The sequence below is a fragment of the Entelurus aequoreus genome, linkage group LG17 (assembly GCF_033978785.1).
Source record: "Entelurus aequoreus isolate RoL-2023_Sb linkage group LG17, RoL_Eaeq_v1.1, whole genome shotgun sequence".
In the NCBI taxonomy this organism is placed as follows: Eukaryota; Metazoa; Chordata; class Actinopteri; order Syngnathiformes; family Syngnathidae; genus Entelurus; species Entelurus aequoreus.
Window position 1 is genome coordinate 26,964,185 of NC_084747.1, and position 20,193 is coordinate 26,984,377.

General features: G+C 37.7%; 1 protein-coding gene across 3 annotated transcripts in view; it reads left to right on the forward strand.

Annotated features, from left to right (window-relative positions):
* The window catches only part of LOC133632763 (TNF receptor-associated factor 2-like), a 126,680-nt gene that overhangs the window by 33,847 nt on the left and 72,640 nt on the right, over positions 1–20,193 (forward strand). For 2 of the 3 annotated variants that reach the window (XM_062025422.1, XM_062025423.1), the window contains exons 7-10: positions 446–844; positions 5,102–5,279; positions 5,336–5,484; positions 8,972–9,186. In XM_062025422.1, the coding sequence (XP_061881406.1) occupies positions 446–844; positions 5,102–5,279; positions 5,336–5,484; positions 8,972–9,186 (941 nt within the window). Of the gene's footprint in view, positions 1–445; positions 845–5,101; positions 5,280–5,335; positions 5,485–8,971; positions 17,212–20,193 lie in introns of those variants that run through there. The other variant, XM_062025424.1, reaches the window with a different exon arrangement.

The following is a 20,193-nucleotide window of genomic DNA, read 5'->3' on the forward strand; positions in this document are numbered from 1 at the left end:
GAAAAGTACAGTGCTTTTCCTTCAAAAATAAGGACATTTCAATGTGACCCCAAACTTTTGAACGGTAGTGTATATACACAAAATATATGCAGTATGTTTTATATATATATATACACATTTATATACACAAAATACATGTTATATATGTATATACACATTTATATACACAAACTATATACGTATGTTATATATACACACATTTATATACGCAACATCTATATGTTATATACAAATTTAAATACACAAAATATATATGTTATATATATTCATATATACACAAAATATATATGTTATATAGTATATAGTATTATGACAATACTTAGTTCTACAACTTCAAAAGCTCCATTGTTTCCCCACATACGTCATCACATGACCATTTCCCGGCGTGTAAGATGCACAAGATGAGGACTACTGATGTGTTTCCGTGTCTTCCTTGAACATCCAGGTGGAGAAGGAGAAGATCCCCGACCATGAGCGCCAGTGTTCCTACGAGCACCTCAACCTGCTCCTGCACTTCATCATGGGCATCAAGGTGAGCCTGGAGAGCCTGCAGCCTCACAGCCTGGAGGTGGCCGGCCACAAGCTGCAGGAGCTCCACCAGTCCCTGAGAGACTTGGAACTCAGGATGAGTCAGCTGGGCGGGGGAGGCGCCTCGGCCTCGACGCAGGACGGGAAGGTGGCCGAGCTGAGCCGGCGTTGCCAGGAGCTGGAGCTGAAAGTCAACACCTTCGAGAACATCGTCTGCGTGCTCAACCGTGAGATGGAGCGCTCCTGCAGCACCATGGAGGCCTCCAACCGCCAGCACAGACTGGACCAGGACAAGATTGAGATCCTCAGTAACAAGGTATCTACCCCAAACTTCCATAAAACCCGCCTACGCACAAAACTTTGCGTGGAGTCATTTTCAGGCAAAGTACGTGCCTGAACGATGAGAACCGATTACCCACTTGTGAGCCGTTGTTTGGAAGCCATTGTTAATGCACACGCAAATTTTGCGTCGGCAATTGCCCACTCTGCACGTGCGTCACCTGACTCTGACTAGAAAATTAGTCAGAGTCAAAGGAAATTCAGAAGCATTTAATTGATTATTAAGACTAAAGAAAGCAAAATAAGAACAAAATGTACACTATATTGCCAAAAGTATTTGGCCACTCATCCAAATGATGAGAATCAGGTGTCCTAATCACTTGGCCCGGCCACAGGTGTATAAAATCAAGCACTTAGGCATGGAGACTGTTTCTACAAACATTTGTGAAAGAATGGGCCGCTCTCAGTGATTTCCAGCGTGGAACTGTCATAGGATGCCACCTGTGCACCAAATCCAGTCGTGAAATTTCCTCGCTCCTAAATATTCCAAAGTCAACAGTCGGATTTATTATAAGAAAATGGAAGAGTTTGGGAACAACAGCAACTCAGCCACCAAGTGGTAGGCCACGTAAACTGACAGAGAGGGGTCAGTGGATGCTGAAGCGCTTAGTGCAAAGACTTTCTGCAGAGTCAGTTCCTACAGAGCTCCAAACTTCATGTGATCTTCCAATTAGCCCACGTACAGAACGCAGAGAGCTTCATGGAATGGGTTTTCATGGCCGAGCAGCTGCATCTAAGCCATACATCACCTAGTCCAATGCAAAGCGTGGGATGCAGTGGTGTAAAGCACGTCGCCATTGGACTCTAGAGCAGTGGAGACGCCTTCTCTGGAGTGATGAATCACGCCAATCCATCTGGCAATCTGATGGACGAGTCTGGCTTTGGAGGTTGCCAAGAGAACGCTACATTTCAGACTGCGTTGTGCCGAGTGTGAAATTTGGTGGAGGAGGAATTAATGTGTGAGGTTGTTTTTCAAGAGTTGGGCTTGGCCCCTTAGTTCCAGTGAAAGGAACTTTGAATGCTCCAGGATACCAAAAACATTTTGGCCAATTCCATGCTCCCAACCTTGTGGGAACAGTTTGGAGCGGGCCCCTTCCTCTCCCAACATGACTGTGCACCAGTGCACAAAGCAAGGTCCATAAAGACATGGATGACAGTCTGGTGTGGATGAACTTGACTGCCTGCACAGAGTCCTGACCTGAACCCGATAGTACACCTTTGGGATGAATTAGAACGGAGACTGAGAACCAGGCCTTCTGGACCAACATCGGTGTGTGACCTCACCAATGGAAGAATGGTGGAAAATTCCAATAAACACACACCGCAACCTTGTGGACAGCCTTCCCAGAATTGTTGAAGCTCTAATAGCTGCAAAAGGTGGACCCACATCATATTGAACCCTATGGGTTAGGGATGGGATGGCACTTCAAGTTCATATGTGAGTAAAGGCAGGTGGCCAAATACTTTTGGCAATATAGTGTAGATCAGGGGTCTCAAACTCAATTTGCCTGGGGGCCACTGGATGCAGAGTCTGGGTGAGGCTGAGCCGCAAGAAAAGATTTCTTAAAAAAATAATTTTTAAATGTCTTTATTTTTATTTTCAACACAAAATAAAATCAAAGTATAAATGAACAAAATGAGAATTAAGTAAATAAATCAGTCATAAGTAATAACAAGAGAGGAGATGTCTAGCAAAACTCCTAGCCATTATGGACAACACCTCCCACCCACTACACTCGGACCTTGCGGGGAGAATGAGCACGTTCAGTGGAAGGCTCAGACTCCCAAAATGCAACACGGAACGACACAGAAGGTCCTTCATACCGACAGCCATCAGACTGTATAATGCATATGTTCCTTGACTGCACTTAAATGTAGAGTATATGTCATACTTGCCAACCCTCCCATTTTTAGCGGGAGAATCCCGTTATTCAGCGCCTCTCCCGACATCCTCCCGGCAGAGATTTTCTCCCGACAAACTGCCGGTATTCAGCCGGAGCTGGAGGCCACGCCCCCTCCAGCTCAATGCGGACCTGAGACTGAGTGGGGACAGCCTATTCTCACGTCCGCTTTCCCACAATATAAATACGCTTGCAAGTTCCAAAACAAATGGAAACAATAATTTCAGTTCATCCAGGACAGTTCGAAGGGGAAGGTGTATGTTGCCTGTAAATATGTAGAACAGACTTCTCCATTGAACACGGTGGCCGAAATGATTTCTCAGTCATGAACGGAGAAGTTAAACAGGACAATACTGCCATCTAATGGATAGATAATTCAAGTATTTCTTTTATGTAAATAAAATACATATATATATATATAGCTAGAATTCACTGAAAGTCAAGTATTTCATACATATATATATATATATATATATATATATATATATATATATATATATATATATATATATATATATATATATATATATATATATATATATATGTATATATATATATATATATATATATATATATATATATATATATATGTATATGTATGTATATGTATATATATGTATGAAATATATATGAAATACTCGCGTTGGTGAATTCTAGCGGTAAATAACCACGCCCCCAACCACGCACATTCATTATACAAACATACACATATACATACTGTACATATACATTCACTGTACAAACATACATATACACATACTGTACATATACACTCACTGTACAAGCACACATATACACATACTGTACATATACATTCACTGTACAAACACATACACACATACTGTACATATACATTCACTGTACAAACACACATACTGTATACACATACTGTACATATACATTCACTGTACAAACACACACATATACCTACTATACATATACATTCACTGTACAAACACACACATACACATACTATACATATACATTCACTGTACAAACACACACATATACATACTATACATATACATTCACTGTACAAACACACACATACACATACTATACATATACATTCACGGTACAAACACACATATACACATACTGTACATATACATTCACTGTACAAACACAGATGTACACATAATGTACATATACAAGTACATATGCACACATACACTCATGCACATAATCACGTTTCATCAAACATATATTAACGTTGTTGCCCTAGGGTAAACTGGGTATAACACATGGCACTCTGACAAAGCTTAACCTATTGTTACTATAACAATCTACAAGGTTAATGTAGGTTGCTTCTCTTTCTTCCCCCCCATTTTTCTGCATTCTTTCGTATCTCAAGTTATCATTACGTATATGTATTGTTGCATTTGAACAACTGTATTGTTGATAATAAAGGTAAAGTATTGGTATTGTTCATTATCAATAGCGCTATTTCTATTGGTATTTGTATTGCTCCATTTTTAGTGTAATAATGCTCATTGTCATTTCTGTATTATTTTTTATTTTCGCTAACTGCTTATTTGCTATTACTTTTACCATCATCGTTGTACATGTCGTATTTGCTGATGTTGCTCTATTGTTGTTGTTTTTGTTGTTGTGTTTGCTGTTGTTGTTTTTGTCTCTCTGTCTAATCTCCCTCTTGTCCCCACAATTTCCCCCTCTGTCTTCCTTTTTTTCTCTTTCTATCCCCTCCTGCTCCGGCCCGGCTGCACCAAATGATAATATAAATACATTTAATAAAGTCAAATACAAATAAGGCAACAAGAGAAGTATCCTACACTTCTCTTTTGTAAAGTAAATCTGAACAGTCGATATGGGCATCTATATCAGCTATATGATTTGCCTGAGAGGCTGGACAGGACATTAAAAACAAAAAAACAAAACATGTGACTGTGCAGGCACATTGTTAGTATGTTGAAAAAGTGGTCGCTAAACCTCGTGCCCTCAATATTGTTGTCCTCAGTATTGTTGAAGGGTGAAAATCGGGAGGGTTGGCAAAAATGCTTCAGCTCCGCACACAGCGCTGTCAAGCGCCATTCATATAAAACTCGCTGGCCGCACTAACATTAAACGTTCATATTAAGGTGCGGGCTGCACAATAACGTTGCGGCCCGTCGCATGTTTGAGACCCCTGGTGTAGATCAACTTATACAACAAACAATAACTTTATTAACCGAGAAAATATTTAAAGTGCATTAGTTTGCCTGAAAAAAATAGATAAAAATGAAATCCTTATTTAAACTATTAACGATTTTTGACCAATTTTTGATGAATCGTTTACTCAGGGGGGGCCTAAGTGTTTCATGTTTGTGTTAAAGGTCCGTCAGCTGGAAAGAACCGTGAGTCTGAGGGACTTGTCCATCGTGGAGATGGAGGGCAAGATGAAGGAGATGTTGGCCGCCACGTACGACGGCATCTTCGTTTGGAAGATCTCCGACTTCGCCAAGAAGCGGCAGGACGCCGTAGCCGGCCGAGCTCCCGCCATGTTCTCCCCAGGTATGCCGTGTCCCACACTTGGGTATGGCGCCATGACAATGACCTCTCGTTTGCAGCCTTTTATAGCAGCAAATACGGCTACAAGATGTGCTTGCGCATCTACCTGAACGGCGACGGGACGGGACGAGGCAGCCACTTGTCCCTGTTCTTTGTGGTGATGAGAGGACACAGCGACGCCCTCCTCAAGTGGCCCTTTCATCAGAAGGTAGCGTCTTCTCCGCTTCATCCATGTAGGGCTGAAAACTGTACCAGCATGTCAGCGTTTTATATCGATATCGATCATTATTGGTATTTGTATCACCTACGGCAGGGCTGTTCAACCACATCATGTTCCAAGAGCCCAAGGTCTCAGGGGCCGAACATGCCTCCGCAGTTTATATTCCTTTGAGACCGCATTGACTTATTTATAAAGTAAACACATCGACTACTCATTTCCAGCGTGTGCAGCTAGACAGATAGTTAACAGCAGGAAGAAACAGAAACTGTGTTGATGATTAATGTTCCTTCTTGTGAACTATTTTTCTTCCTCTGTTGTATTTCTTTACACGTCTTCCTTCATTTCGTGACTGAAAATATAAACCTTACAAAGTTATAACGTCCATTGTGTATGTTAAATAATACAACAGAAAGTTTAGTGTTAACACACACCGCAAACATTGCACACATGTGGTTTATCACAGTTAAAGCTAAGGTGTAGCTTTATCGCCCTCTGCTGGTCATATTCAGCGCTACGTGTGTTTCACCAGTTTTGATCGCCAGTTTTGAACGAACACAAAAAAATATCACAAAGTCAGCAGTTTCAATACATTCATCTTTGTTGTCAAGTCGCTGTTAAAAGTCAGATTTTCGCGATTTATTTAGATTTTTTTCAGGGTCGATCGTGCCGTTTTCTTCTACTCACCCACTGCTGCTTCGTTGTGACACACATGCTTCTCTGTTGCCCCCCTGCGGGGTGGCGGGAGTACTGCATACATGAGTAAGCCTGTTTTGAAGGGTGTCATCAAGCCTATTTGGGTGATGTTCGGCGTGCCAAACTAAAAGCTTTGGCGGGCCGCCAGTTGACCTACGGAAAATAAGGAATATGTAAGAAATGCTTAATAAAGTGTAAGAAAATAGTGCGATGTGTGAACATGTAAACATAGAGAACTATTTTCTGCAGGTTTAGTGCCAGGTGGTTATGTGGTCTGTGTAACATGATTTTGCCCTGTTATTCTTATTTAAGTATTGACATGAATTTATGTTATGCAGTAATTATTATTTAAATATTATTGGACCAAATTATTATTTCAAAGTAGCACATTTGTTATATTTTGTTGTTTATTCCATTTATACAGTCGTGCACTTTCGTTCCTACCTGTTGTTTCCGTACGCCCGAATAGAGAACGCCCGAAATGGGCGAGGGTGGAAAGGAAAAGATGAAAAACTACGGTTTATTTGGAAAAATGCCATACTGTCCAGGCGACTTTCCTTCTTTTATCCAAAATTTCTTCTTTTTGACTTATGCTCCATAAATAGTTATGTAACATAAGTTGATTAAGTCATGAGTCCCATAAATAGTTATGTAACATAAGTTGATTAAGTTGTGTAGAGTTCCATAAATAGTTATGTAACATAAGTTGATTATGTCATGAGTCCCATAAATAGTTATGTAACATAAGTTGATTATGTCATGAGTCCCATAAATAGTTATGTAACATAAGTTGATTAAGTCATGTAGAGTTCCATAAATAGGTATGTAACATAAGTTGATTAAGTCGTGTAGGGTACCATAAATAGTTATGTAACATAAGTTGATTAAGTTGTGTAGAGTTCCATAAATAGTTATGTAACATAAGTTGATTATGTCATGAGTCCCATAAATAGTTATGTAACATAAGTTGATTAAGTCATCTAGAGTTCCATAAATAGGTATGTAACATAAGTTGATTAAGTCGTGTAGGGTTCCATAAATAGTTATGTAACATAAGTTGATTAAGTCGTGTAGAGTTCCATAAAGAGTGATGTAACATAAGTTGATTAAGTCATGTAGATTTACATAAATAGTTATGTAACATAAGTTGATTAAGTCATGTAGAGTTCCATAAGGAGTTATGTAACGTAAGTAGATTAAGTCATGTAGAATACCATAAATAGTTATGTAACATAAGTTGATTAAGTCATGTAGACTTCCATAGATAGTTATGTAACATAAGTAGATTAAGTCATGTAGAGTTCCATAAATAGTTATGGAACATGAGTTGAGTAAGTCATGTAGAGGTCCATAAGGAGTTATGTAACATAAGTTGATTAAGTCATGTAGAGTTCCATAAAGAGTTATGTAACATAAGTTGATTAAGTCATGAGTTCCATAGAGTTATGTAACATAAGTTGATTAAAGGCCTACTGAAATGCGATTTTCTTATTTAAACGGGGATAGCAGGTCCATTCTATGTGTCATACTTGATCATTTCGCGATATTGCCATATTTTTACTGAAAGGATTTAGTAGAGAACATCGACGATAAAGTTCGCAACTTTTGGTCGCTGATAAAAAAGCCTTGCCTGTACCGGAAGTAGCAGACGATATGCGCGTGACGTCACAGGTTGTGGAGCTCCTCACATCTGCACATTGTTTACAATCATGGCCACCAGCAGCGAGAGCGATTTGGACCGAGAAAGCGACAATTCCCCCATTAATTTGAGCGAGGATGAAAGATTCGTGGATGAGGAAAGTGAGAGTGAAGGACTAGAGGGCAGTGGAAGCGATTCAGATAGGGAAAATGCTGTGAGAGGCGGGTGGGACCTGATATTCAGCTGGGAATGACTAAAACAGTAAATAAACACAAGACATATATATGTACTCTATTAGCCACAACACAACCAGGCTTATATTTAATATGCCACAAATTAATCCTGCATAACAAACACCTGCCCCCTCCCGTCCATGTAACCCGCCAATACAACTCAAACACCCGCACAACACACTCAATCCCACAGCCCAAAGTACCGTTCACCTCCCCAAAGTTCATACAGCACATATATTTCCCCAATGTCCCCAAAGTTACGTACGTGACATGCACATAGCGGCACGCACGTACGGGCAAGCGATCAAATGTTTGGAAGCCGCAGCTGCGTACTCACGGTACCGCGTCTGTGTATCCAACTCAAAGTCCTCCTGGTAAGAGTCTCTGTTGTCCCAGTTCTCCACAAGCCAATGGTAAAGCTTGACTGTCATCTTTCGGCAATGTAAACAATGAAACACCGGCTACGTGTTTGTGTTGCTGCAGCCGGCCGCTAATACACCGCTTCCCACCTGCAGCTTTCTTCTTTGCTGTCTCCTTTGTTCATTGAACAAATTGCAAAAGATTCACCAACACAGATATCCAGAATACTGTGGAAGTTTGCGATGAAAACAGACGACTTAATAGCTGGCCACAATGGTGTCCCAAAATGTCCTCTACAATCCGTGACGTCACGCGCAAACGTCATCATACCGAGACGTTTTCAGCAGGATATTTCGTGGGAAATTTAAAATTGCACTTTACTAATCTAACCCGGCCGTATTGGCACGTGTTGCAATGTTAAGATTTCATCATTGATATATAAACTATCAGACTGCGTGGTCGGTAGTAGTGGGTTTCAATAGGCCTTTAAGTCATGTAGAGTTCCATAAGGAGTTATGTAACATAAGTTGATTAAGTCGTGTGTACCCAGGTCACCTTAATGCTGCTGGACCAGAACAACAGGGAACACATCATAGATGCCTTCCGGCCCGACATCTCTTCCTCGTCCTTCCAGAGGCCGGTCAGCGACATGAACATCGCCAGTGGCTGCCCGCTCTTCTGTCCTCTCTCCAAGCTGGAGTCCAAGAACTCTTACGTCCGCGATGACACCATCTTCATCAAGGCCATCGTAGACCTGACTGCGCTGTAGGTTAGACTCCACGTCTGTTCATAATTGACCTGATCAAGAGTCATGGTGTTTGCTTCTGGACCTTACTTGAATTCCATGAATTCCCAGTGCAGCACTTGCAAGGTGTGTGCGTGTTTGTATGAGTCTACTTTCAGTCAAGCTAATTTGCCAAATTCCAACAGATATATACCGTATTTTACGGACTATAGAGCGCACTGGTATTAAAGCCACACCCACTAAATTTGAAAAAAATAAAATAAAATCCATATTTTAGTCGCACCAGACTATAAGTCGCATATACATACATTGTGAAATTAGTTATTTACACAGAAATATTCTGTAAATGTTTATTCACATACCTTAATTGTTTCCAAACGGTGTCTGTAACACGGCAGTAAAACGGCTTATCAAACAAAACAGAAGTCATGGACTCCCCAGCTGCACAAGCTAGCTCTCCATTAAGCTTAACAGACTCAATAACTCTACGGTGACGTTTTGGTTAATTTACTGAGGAATTTGTGAAAGTGAAACAATACAAAAAGAATGCTACTGTGTGTTAATAATAATAACACAGACACTCATAAACATGTTAGCATATTAGCTAATGCTAATGATGATAGCAGGTACAAATACACATGAAAACACTCCTAAAGACCTCACACATGGGATGGTTTAGTCATAATTGTTGTAGTTATATTTTAAAACTTACAAACGTTGCTTGGATCGATGAATAGAGAATCCATCTGAGTAGAGAAAAAAAGCACTTCCAATAAACGGAAGGACACCGCAGCACCTGCAGTGAGCGAATTCATCCACAAGATGCCGCCATTGCACAAACTATAAAACGCTGTGTTTTTGCTTGTTCCTTTTTGTAAACACAATTATTTTTATTTATGCCGTCAGCGTAAAAAATTCAATACATTTTACGCCGCAGGGGTCAAAGTGTAGGAAAAAAGTAGCGAACCCATTAGCTGCACAGGCTAGCTCTCCAATCATCTAAACAGACTCAATAACTCCACAGTGACGTTTTGGTGAATTTACTGAGGAATTTGTGAAACTGAAACAATACAAAAAGAATGTTATTGTATGTTAATAATACTAACACAGACACTCGTAAACTTGTTAGCATATTAGCTAATGCTAATGACGATAGCAGGTACAAACATGCATGAAAACACTCCTACAGACATCACACATGGGGCGGTTTAGTCATAATTCTTGTAGTTATATTGTAAAACTTACAAACAATGCTTGGATCGATGAATGGAGAATCCATCTGAGTAGAGAAAAAAAGCACTTCCAATAAACGGGAAGGACACCGCAGCGCCTGCAGTGAGCGAATTCATCCACAAGATGCCGCCATTGCACAAACAATAAAACACGGTTTGTTTTTGCCGGATTCTTTTTTTAAACAATTATTTTATTACTGCCGTCAGCGAACAAAAATCAATACATTTTAAGTCGCAGGGGTCAAAGCGTAGGAAAAAAGTCGCGGCTTGTAGTCCGTAATTTACGGTATTAATCTTGTTGACTTTATCTCAGCGTTTGTGTGCTTCATTTGGGATCCAAGGTCTATTTTAGTCTTCGTACGTACTTGTTTGTGTATAAGTTTATATTTCACCTTAATAATTGTTTATCTTACTTTATTTTTTGACATATTTATTAACAACACATGGGATCTAAGAAGAGCTTTTTGACTGTAAAATCTCTAACTAAATTTGAAGTTTATTATCGGCTAAAATGCAAATATAATAAGTGTTGTTAATAGTTGAATGGGTCTTCACACCTTGTGCAACTCTGGATTGAAGCGGGTCGGCGCACAGCAACACGTCATTCTCAATGCCCCGACCCACCATCAAACGATTCCAGAAGATCGGAGCATGTGGAAGGAAGTTGTAGTTATATTGTAAAACTTATCATTTTCCACCACCAGGGGCATTACTGGTGTCGATATCGTGACATGATCAGTTACCCACCTTAAAGCCTCAAATCAGTTGGAAAGTAGAGCTGATCATTGCAAGTCAAGTCATGACAGATTGACGGTTGATGGCGAGGAGCCAAGAACAGGTATGAACGGGTACTGACCCATCCAGCACTTCGAGGGGACATCTTCTTTATTTGAACCAATTCTGATCGAGATCTGAGTTTGTGGAGCCCAGTTACAAACGTTTGGACGTTTTGTGGCGAACCATCGGATCAAAGTTTGCCGCCATGCCACGCCCACATGTTACGGCGTAGGAAAAAATTCCTTTGAGGTTCTTCATCACTCATCTGTCTACTATCTGTCATTTTATTTGCGGCTCATTTGGTTAAATTTCCTAGGACGAGTTCATTAAAGTACCACCCCTGTTTTTGGCCTAAATATGGCCGACGAACACCAAGATGGCCGACTTCCTGATTGTCTTTTTAAATAGGGGTTTTTGAGACTAGCCTGTATAAATATAATGACATAATGAAGGCGTCATCATTATCGTTTGAACCAAATCTTATCGAGATCGGAGTTTGTGGAGCCGAGTTACAAATGTTGGAAATTTTGTGGCGAACCATTGGATCAAAGATTGGCGCCGTGCTACGCCCACATGTTATGGCGTAGGAAAATTTCCTTTGAGGTTCATCATCGCCCATCTGTATAGTATCCGTCATTTCAACCTCGGTTTGTTTGGCCCAAGTCCCTAGGACGAGTTCGGTAAAGTACGACCCGTTTTCGGCCTAAAAATGGCAGACAGACACCAAGATGGTCGACATTCTGATTGTATTCTTAAATAGAGGTTTTTGAGACTAACCCGTATAAGTATAATGACATAATGACAGTCTGATGGTTTATGACCAGGAGCATTGTTCTTCCCGCCCATTCACGAATGGGTACTGACCCATCTAGAACTTTAAGGTGTCACCATCATCATTTGATCCAAATCTTATCGAGATCTGAGTTTGCGTAGCCGAGTTATAAATGTTGGGAGTTTTGTGGCGAACCATCAAGTCAAAGTTTGGTCACTTTATCATCGCCTGTCCGTCTAGTATCTGTCTTTTTAACCACGGTTTGTGTGGTCCACAAATAGTTAAAGATCGTTAAAGTACCACCCCTGTTTTCGGCCTAAGAATGGCAGACGGACACCAAGATGGCCGACTTCCTGATTGTCTTTTTAAATAGTTTTTTTTTTTTTTTAGACTAGCCCGCATAAGTATAATGACATAATTAAGGTGTCACCATCGTTATTTGAACCAAATCTTCTCGAAATCTGAGTTCGTGGAGCCGAGTTATGAATGTTGGAAGTTTTGTGGCGAACCATCGGATCAAAGTTTGGCGCCATGCCACGCCCACATGTTATGGCGTAGGCAAAATTCCTTTGCAACTTATCATTGCCCATCTGTCTACTATCTGTCATTTTATTTACAGCTCATCTGGTTACATTTCCTAGGACGAGTTCATTAAAGTACGACCCCTGTGTTTCGCAGAAAAATGGCCAAACACCCTTGGATCAAGGTTTGGTGCCTTGCCACGCCCACATCTTATGTCGTTGAAAAAATTCCTTTGAGCTTCATCATCGTCCATCTGTCTAGAGTCCGTCATTAAAACCACGGTTTGTTTGGTCCAAGTCCCTAGGACGAGTGTGTTAAAGTAGGACCCCTGTTTTTCGCTGAAAAATGGCCAAAAACCATCGGATCCAAGTTTGGCGCCATACCACGCCCACATCTTATGGCGTAGAAAAAAATCCTTTGAGGTTCATCATCATCCATCTGTCTAGTATCCGTCATTAAAACCATGGTTTATTTGGTCTAAGTCCCTAGGACGAGTTTGTTGAAGTAGGAACCCTTGTTTTTCGCTGAAAAATAGCCAAAAACCATCAGATCAAAGTTTGGTGCAATGCCACGCCCACATCTTATGGTGTAGGCAAAATTCCTTTGAGGTTCATCATCGTCTATCTCTTTAGTATCCGTCATTAAAACAGCGGTTTGTTTGGTCCAAGTCCCTAAGACGAGTTTGTTAAAGTAGGACCCCTGTTTTTCGCTGAAAAATAGCCAAAAACCATCGGATCAAAGTTTGGCGCCACGCCACGGCCACATCTTATGGTGTAGGCAAAATTCCTTTGAAGTTCATCATCGTCTATCTCTGTAGTATCCATCATTAAAACTGCAGTTTGTTTGGTCCAAGTCCCTAGGATGAGTTCGTTAAGGTAGGACCCCTGTTTTTCGCTGAAAAATGGACAAAAACCATCGGATCAAAGTTTGGCGCCATGCTACGCCCACATGTTATGGCGTAGGAAAATTTCCTTTGAGGTTCATCATCGCCCATCTGTATAGTATCCGTCATTTCAACCGCGGTTTGTTTGGTCCAAGTTCCTAGGACGAGTTTGTTAAAGTAGGACCCATGTTTTTCGCTGAAAAATGGCCAAAAACCATCGGATCAAAGTTTGGCGCCATACCACGCCCACATCTTATGGCGTAGAAAAAAATCTTTTGAGGTTCATCATCGTCCATCTCTCTAGTATCCGTCATTAAAACCGCGGTTTGTTTGGTCCAAGTTCCTAAGACGAGTTTGTTAAAGTAGGACCCCTGTTTTTAGCTGAAACATGACCAAAAACCATTGAATCAAAGTTTGGCGCCATACCACGCCCACATCTTATGGCGTAGGAAAATTTCCTTTGAGGTTCATCATCGCTGATCTCTCTAGTATCCGTCATTAAAACCGCGGTTTGTTTGGTCCAAGTCCCTATGACGAGTTCGGTAAAGTACGACCCGTTTTCAGCCTAAAAATGGCAGACAGACACCAAGATGGCCGACTTCCTGTTTGTCTTCAAATACTTTTACGTGCACTCTGTCATGATAGCGATTTTCCTGAATCTCATTTTCAAGGGGGCGCTAAGGAGTGAATTTAGAAATTTTGCGCTCGGGACCCCAAAGTAGCGAATCTCTCGCCAGACTTGGGGCGTTTTCTTACTCAAGGGCCTCAGAAATGCCTTGGAAGGTGGAGAATAATAATAATAAAGCCATTTTGATAAAGCCTTCACAGATTTTTGTGTGGAATCATTCCAAAATGCCTATACCCAAATGAAGCAAACAACAGAGTTCAGTAGTTGTCCACAAGGTGGCAGTGTTTACTCCCCCTCAGATGAGTAGAAAGGCTTATTTGACACTTTTATTTTGAAAGAATGCTGTCTGAATAAATATGTGTCACATATCAAGTTAAGAATGTGTTCCATCTTTATGTGGTTTTTCAGCAAAGCATGAACTGAATTTAACAAAATAGCAGCGTGTGTCGGTTCTAAAAAGCGTCACTTTTTCGACGTACTGTGGATGTTTTTGTGTCAAAATGTGTAGCAGCAAACGTGTAATTGTCGTACTTTGTACTCATGACTCTAATGATCCACTATTTGCGGAAGTGCCTGTAACTTTTTGTTGAATTTCAAAGTCAAAATACAACTAGACTGCTTTTATTCTGAAAGGGTCTGTTTGCAACCCTTTAAGAAACTGCTAACTTTCTTGCATTTTTGTTTGTGTGGTAAGCATGATATCCCACCCTTTAACCGCTGTGAGCGCCTCCACCAGCGCTGCCCAAACTTTTACCGCTGAGGGCCACACACTGACAAATTAAAGGATGCGGGGGCCACTTGAGTAGTTTTCACTTTCAAAACCGGTACAATATAGGGATTGAAATGCTAATAGTTAGCATGCTAACCAGATGGCAAATATGAGCAAAATTAGCTCAAAAAGCTAGCATGCTAACAATAGTTACCATTAGTGAAATACCAAAATAGATGACGTTAGGTGTCTAAAAAAAAAAAAAAGCATGCTAATGTTAGCATGCTAAAATGCTAACTGTAAGGTGTCAAGTACCAAAATATATTACTCAGGTGTGTTACTGGGAAAACATTTTTTTTTTTAAATTTTAGCATGCTAACATTAGCACATTTTAAGTAAATTAGCTAAAGACAAGTTGGCATCCCAACATAACATGCCAACAGGTATCATGTTTGATGCTGATGTGTATACCTGCAAAATTAGCTAAAGACGCTAGCATGATAATGTCAACATGCTAAAATGTAAACTGTAACTTGTGTCAAGTATCTGAGGTGTGTACCTGGAAAAATGTGTTTAAAATGTTAGGATGCTAACATTAGCATATGTCAAAATTATCTCAATTTTGACTTCTTATCCCTTAATTTTGACTTATTTCATAATTTGTACTTTTTATTTCATAATTTTGACGTTTTGTCTCATAAATGTGACTTTGTATCTCATAATTTTTTATCACATAAATTTGACTTTTAATCCCACAAATGTGACTTTTTGTCTCATAACTTGGACTTTTTATTCCATCATTTTGACTTTTTATTTAATAATTTTTGACTTTTTATTTCATAATCTTGACTTTTTGTCTCATAATTGGGACTTTATATCTCATAATTTTGACTTTTTGTCTCATAACTTCAAATTTATTTCTCATAATTTGTACTTTTTATCCCATAATTTTGTCTTTTCATCCCATAATTTTGACTTTCATCCCATAATTTTGACTTTATTTATTATGTATTTATTATTGAATTTCCTCATTTTAACTTTTCTCATATTTGTAACTATTTCACAATTTTGACTTTCTTATTTTCTAACTTTTTGTCTCATAACTTTGACTTTCTATACCATCGTTTCAACTTTTGATCTCAATTTCGACTTTTTATCCCATAATTTTGACATATTTAATAATTTTGGCTTTGTATCTCATAATTTTGACTTTATCGCTTAAGTTCGACATTTTGTCTCTTATTTTGACTCTTTATTTCAAAATATTCCGTTTTTATTCCATAATTTTGACTTTTAGTCTCATAATTGTGACATTGTATCTCATAAATGTGACTTTCTATCTCATAATTTCAACTTTTTATCCCATAATTTTGACTTTTTGTTTAATAATTTTATCTATCGCATAAGTTCGACTTTTTGTCTCTTAATTTTGACTTTTTAGCCAATAATTTTGAGTTTTTATTTCATAATTTTGACTTTTTAGCCAAAATTTTGAGTTTTTATTTCATAATTTAGACTTTTTGTCTTATAATTGTGACTTTTTATTTCATATTTTAGACTTTTTATTTAACCATTTTGACCTTTTGACTCATTAATGGTGTGTACCTGGAAAAATGTGTTTAAAATGTTAAAATGCTAACATTAGCATACGTCAACTTGTGACTGAGCTGTATGCCTAAAAAAAAGATAGCGTATTAACATTAGCATGGTATAATTTGTGAAGTAACAAAAAATTTGACGTTGAGGCGTACACCTGCAAATTTAGCAAAAAAAAGCTAGCATACTAATATTAAAATGCTAAAGATATATAAAAATAAATGGCCCCTGCGCCACACTTTGGACACCCCTGACCTAAACCATGCCCGTGCATACTGCTTAAATTGGGCCCCAAAGCAACATTTTCTTTTGAACCCCCCACCATTAGGCATTTTTCACACTTTTTATACTTTTATAATCAAACTTTAATTTTATTTGATGCATGTTGTGTACTAAAACAAATCCTTGTGAAATAAATTATATATATTTTTAGCGCAAAACCACATTTAACAATCACAATGTCGGTGTGTGGGAAAATTTGCCATTGCATTCTTATCAGTGACTGAGCAGGAAGGGGCCAGGGATACTATTCTGGTATAGGGATGTACGTAACACACGCACATTAACTTTCTGTGTGATGAGCTAAGCGACTTAGCAAAGTTGAACTACTAAAGTTAGCTATCATTGAATGGATATTTTCTAACAACATGAATGCATATTGTTAGTTTGGACTGTTGTTGTTTATTACTGTCACTACTTTATTCCCCAGCAATTTTCATTGAATATCATTAGTAATAATGAAAAATGTAGACATTTATAAAATATTTTCAGAGTGTTTTGTCAAAGCACTAATGGAAACATAAGCTGGAGATGTTATTTAATATGTTTTGTTTGAGCAAGTTGCAAACAGCCCCTTTAACTATTCATCTGATGACGTCTTCATGTTTCCGTTATCGACCATGAATGTAATGTTTGATTTCAACTAATAAAGTGAGCTGTTGTCATTTGCAACGTGGCTCCTTCATTTAAATTGAGTAGGTTCAGGATTTTTTGTTTGCAAGCATCCATTAAAAACACGCAATATTGTTAATAGCCTGTTTTACTTCACCTGATTCCGGTCTCTCGCGATCCGTGTGCCCATATTTGGACTTTCTGGGCGATTTTCTGTCTCATAACTTCGACTTTCTATCTCATAAATGTGACATTGTATCTAATTTTTGGACTTTGTATTTCATAATTTTGACTTTTCTCATAACTGTGACTATCTCACAATTTTGACTTTCTTATTTTCTAACTTTTTGTCTCATAACTTTTGACTTTCTATCCCATCATTTTGACTTTGTATCCCATAATATTGACTTTTTTTTCATTATTTTGACTTTTTGTTTCATAATTGTAACTTTTTATGTCACAATTTTGACTTTTTATCTCAATTTTGACTTTTTATCCCATAATATTGACTTATTTCATAATGTTGACTTTTTATTTCATAATTTTGACTATATCTCATATTTTGGACTTTATCGCATAAGTTCGACTTTTTGTCTCTTAATATTTACTTTTTATTTCATAATTTTGACTTTTTGTCTCACAAATGTGATTTTGTATCTCATAAGTTTGACTTTTTATCCCATAATTTAGACTTTTTATTTCATAATTTTGACTATCGCATGAGTTCGACTTTTTGTCTCTTAATTTTGACTTTTCATCCCATAATTTTGACTTATTTCATAATTTTGACGTTTTGTCTCATAAATGTGACTTTGTATCTCATATTTTGGACTTTATCGCATAAGTTCGACTTTTTGTCTCTTAATTTTGACTATCGCATAAGTTCGATTTTTTGTCTCTTAATTTTGAGTTTTTATCCCATAATTTTGACTTATTTCATAATTTTGACTTTTTATTTCATAATTTTGACTATATCTCATATTTTGGACTTTATCGCATAAGTTCGACTTTTTGTCTCTTAATATTTACTTTTTATTTCATAATTTTGACTTTTTGTCTCACAAATGTGATTTTGTATCTCATAAGTTTGACTTTTTATCCCATAATTTAGACTTTTTATTTCATAATTTTGACTTTATCGCATGAGTTCGACTTTTTGTCTCTTAATTTTGACTTTTTATCCCATAATTTTGACTTATTTCATAATTTTGACGTTTTGTCTCATAAATGTGACTTTGTATCTCATATTTTGGACTTTATCGCATAAGTTCGACTTTTTGTCTCTTAATTTTGACTATCGCATAAGTTCGATTTTTTGTCTCTTAATTTTGACTTTTTATCCCATAATTTTGACTTATTTCATAATTTTGACTTTTTATTTCATTAGTCGACGTTTTGTCTCATAAATTTAACTTTGTATCTCATATTTTGGACTTTATCGCATAAGTTAGACTTAGACTTAGACAAACTTTAATGATCCACAAGGGAAATTGTTCCACACAGTAGCTCAGTTACACTGATGGAAAGTGTAAGGATGGAAAGGACAATGCAGGTATAAATAGACTAAATATAGCGATATAAAATATAACTTATATACATAATAGTTACATAATATATGTGCAGTATATTAAATGTACTGATATATTATATTATGTCTATATCATATATACAATATATAACAATTACCATGTACAATATTACAGTATATGTGACAGCTGTAGCATAAAATAGAGAGTAAATCCAGCAGAAAATAGACATTAAAAACAAAGAGAAGTAGCTAACATAGAAGGTGTCAGGTAATAGACAGATATCATCTGTTGCTGTATGGTGAGTGATTATACAGCTGGATGGAGTGCGGAATGAAGGACAAAAACCAAACTTTTTGTCTCTTAATTTTGACTTTTTATCCCATAATTTTGACTTTTCCTTTCATAATATTGACTTTATCGCATAATTTCGACTTTTTGTCTCTTAATTTGGACTTTTTATCCAATAATTTAGACTTTGTATCCAATAATTTTGAGTTTTTATTTAATAATTTAGACTTTTTATCTCATAATTTTTACTTTATCGCATAAGTTTGGTATTTTGTCTCCTAACGTCAACTTTCTATGTCATGATTGTGACTTTTTATCCCATTATTGTGACTTTGTGTTACTTTTGTGTTCCTGCTGTGTCTTTTTCATTCTACTGATATTTTTTGTCATCGTTGCCACCGTTTTTTAAACTCCGGTACTTATTTAAATCAGGCTGCGTTACTGATTTGTTCAGAAAATTGCACAATATTTATGTTCTGCTTGATGCAGAGAAGTACCATCCTTTTACAATTTGTAATGCACATGTTTAACCACCAGGGGGTGCACCCTGCAAACAATTCAACACAGCGCAAACTGTCATGACGGACTCATTTATTTACGCTTTTATTAAATTCATGTGTTTAGGATTTTAAGTATTTACTTTGAATCTGTCTACGTCATACTTTAACGTCAACATTGCGAATTAGTGTTTGATGTTGACCTTCAATAAGCCAGAAGAACAATTAAAATGTGCTAAAATGTGCTTCCCATATAGTGTATACCAGTAGTGTCATAGCAAACGTTGAGAGGTGCTGGTCATGTGACGGTCATGTGACGGTCATGTGACTATTCCAGGAAATGACGTCGACAAAATGGCCGCATGTCAGGTATGCCAGTTCATTTCTAAAAAACATTTTTTTTTTGCCACTAAAGCTCAGTTTAAATTATCTCAACAATTTTAATGCTTTATAATGGTGTCAAATATTACTAGTGAAGTATCCTTACAATTTTTATTCGACAAATTTATCAAACAATTAAGCTAGGAATATAGCAGTTTGTCAGGTAAACCAGCTCATTTCGATAATTGTGTGAATGCTCCAAACATTCACACAATTTTGCTTTTCTACACCAAAATTAATCTTTTTATTATTAAACTTCTTCTTCTTTAGTTAGACTTTTTGTCTCTTAATTTTGACTTTTTATTTTATAATTTTGACTTTT